At 35.4% G+C, this 2,904-nt stretch overlaps 1 protein-coding gene across 1 annotated transcript in view; it reads right to left on the bottom strand.

Annotated features, from left to right (window-relative positions):
- The window catches only part of LOC106474920 (carcinine transporter-like), a 33,591-nt gene extending 31,095 nt beyond the window's left edge, over positions 1 to 2,496 (bottom strand). Inside the window, exon 1 of the mRNA XM_022403176.1 lies at positions 1,675 to 2,496. Within this exon, the coding sequence (XP_022258884.1) occupies positions 1,675 to 2,094 (420 nt within the window). The 5' untranslated portion in view covers positions 2,095 to 2,496. The remainder of the gene's footprint in view (positions 1 to 1,674) is intronic.
- Positions 2,497 to 2,904: the final 408 nt, after the last annotated feature.

Raw genomic sequence — 2,904 nt, forward strand, 5'->3', positions numbered from 1 at the left:
GACATAATATTTAAAGAAAGTGACAAGACATGATATTTAAAGAAAGTGACAAGACATAATATTTAAAGAAAGTGACAAGACATGATATTTAAAGAAAGTGACAATACATAATATTTCGTTAACATAACTGCTCAACATCTAGTTATTTTAACTTAGGCAAAGATACAAAAATTCTATAATCCTAGCGTTCTGAAAGATGGACCTTCCTAAGATGTCAGGGGCAGACTGGGAAGAAAGCTCCATCTATCAAAAGCACATGGGTTATAGGGTTTTGTATTTTTGTTTTAAATTGATTTGCGGAACCTTCATGTTTTCATAACATCGTAAATAATTTAACCGAGGGACGCCTTAAAAACCGTTGTTTCTAAAATGTGTTGAAAGTTGTTAGGGGTGTCGCAAGAATTTAACCAAACGAAAAATAATTAGGAACATAAAAAAAAAACAGTCCATAAAAAATATTACAGGTGTCGCGCAAATCAAGATAAGTGGGTTAGGGTATCATCAGTGAAAAAAAGTTTGGAAATCACTGCCTTAAAGAATGTTTCGATTAGCGTGCCTGCTTTTATTTCATTATTGCTTTGTTCCCAGCTCCATGCCATTCAAATATTTATATATATATTTCTTTTTTTCAATCCTCACCTGCCATTGAAAATTACAAGACGCTAATGCACATTCGAATGTTATTTTCATCATTTGTTTGTGGTAAATATATTAATAAGTTTAACACAATTGACCTTGTAACTGGTAGAATATTTCTGTTAAATGTTTATTGGTCGAGTAGTCTCACTTTGCTATCTATATATAGACGTACTTCGGGTTAACGTGGCCTGTTTAGGGCACTCGACTCACAATTTCTGAGTCGTAGGGTCAAAACCTTTCGCTGAACATGCTTGCCTTTTCAACTATAAGGTATTATAATGTGACAGTTAATCCCACTATTTGTAAGGAGTAGCCCAAAAACTGGCAGTAAGTGGTGTTATCTAATTGTCATCTCTTTTGTCTACAACTTCATAATTAGGGTTAGCTCGCACAGAGAGCCCTTTAGTGGCTTTGCACGAAATTCAACAAATGCCACATTATATATATATGACTAAGAACCACAAAACAAGGCCAAGTCACGCAGAGATAAATTAAAACTGCAAATGAACAACGAAAGGAAAATGAGCCTAGAAAAACAACAAAAGGAGTCAAACTATTAACTAATGAATGATTAAAAAAAGAATACAAATCTTCATGAGACAAGTTATAGTGGAAAGCTGCTAGATGTATTCTGTACGACCTTCTTCTGCGGATACCTCTGAAGCCAGGATATAACAGATAGGTTCCCACGCTATAACTATTCCCTTTCATTTCGTTATTCAGTTTGACTTTACTTTGATTTTCAAGGGGATTTGATCTTCTTTGATGGTTGTTATTAGTGCAATGAAAGTTTGAACCAACACTTACGTGTGTGGAAGGTGTGGAAATATAGAGATATTTAAAGCAGTTAGAACCAACACTTACTTGGGTAGAAGCTACGGAACTATACAGATATTTAAAGCAGTTAGAACCAATACTTACGTGTGTGGAAGGTGTTGAAATATAGAGATATTTAAAGCAGTTAGAACCAACACTTATTTGAGTAGAAGCTACGGAACTATAGAGATATTTAAAACAGTTAGAACCAACACTTACGTGTGTGGAAGCTGTGGAGCTATAGATTGTCCTGTCGTAAACCCAGCCGTTCCGACACGCCTGTTTAGAGACATTCGAGAGGATAGTATGTATTTTGAAAGTTGTACTTGAGTTTGAACTCTCTAACAAATCCAAAATGACACTGCTATAATTCAGGTCATGCATTTGACATGGACTAGGTATTTCCAATCCATGCTGGTTTTCCGTTGGACGAATCAACATATGTTGTTGTTGGACACTGAGGTTGGCTTTGGTCACTTCAGGAACATAACACCAGTGGTCTGGAACTGACATCAGGAAGATTTGATTTAGAGCAAACCATGCTAATGGAACCGTGCAAGGCAACAGAAACCAATTGACGAGTCTTTTTTGGAAAACTCCATAATCTCCTACTTCTGCGAGGATTTCTTCAAACTCCATTTTCTTCACAATATTTTGAATATATTTTAGTTTTTTTCACTTTATTATAGGCGGCTTGTCCACTAATGACTTTTCTTATTAAACCTATCTGTTTGTCCACTAATAACCTCTGTTATTAAACCTATCTTATTGTTTTCTTCAGTCTTATGTTCTCTGGGCCTTTCTTTGTCTTCTCCAAAGCGCAGTTGATGATAAGAGAAAAGAGGGCGAAATTATTATTCGATTCTCTTCTTTGTGATTCAAGCGGAGTACCAGTAAGTGAAAGGAAAAACTGCTCGCTTTGGTTTCTGATCTAGTCTTAAGAAATCTTTAAACTGAATCTACAGAAACTTTATAGATGGTTATAAACACAAGCAAACACTTACTTCAACAGCACAGAAATGACGATCCTGTTTCATATGATGACGCATTGGATCAACGGAGGTGTTGTGGTAAAAAAAACAAGAAAGGTCTTTCATTAATACACATCCCGTTAAATCACGTGGTAGAATCTCATCCGGCTCTTTTCCTGTCACATACACACGATAAATTTGATATAGAGAGAAGCTCTTTCTTGTCTTCTCCATGTATACTACTGGATTCAGAATAATAAACAAACCAACTGAAGCCTTTCTTCTCTTCTCCATGTATACTAGTGGATTCAGAATAATAAACAAATTAACTGAAGCCTTTCTTCTCTTCTCCATGTATACTATTGGATTCAGAATAATAAACAAACCAACTGAAGCCTTTCTTCTCTTCTCCATGTATACTATTGGATTCAGAATAATAAACAAGTCAACCGAAGCCTTTCTTCTCTTCTCCATGTAT

The sequence above is a fragment of the Limulus polyphemus genome, unplaced genomic scaffold (assembly GCF_000517525.1).
Source record: "Limulus polyphemus unplaced genomic scaffold, Limulus_polyphemus-2.1.2 Scaffold7853, whole genome shotgun sequence".
Classification (NCBI taxonomy): domain Eukaryota; kingdom Metazoa; phylum Arthropoda; class Merostomata; order Xiphosura; family Limulidae; genus Limulus; species Limulus polyphemus.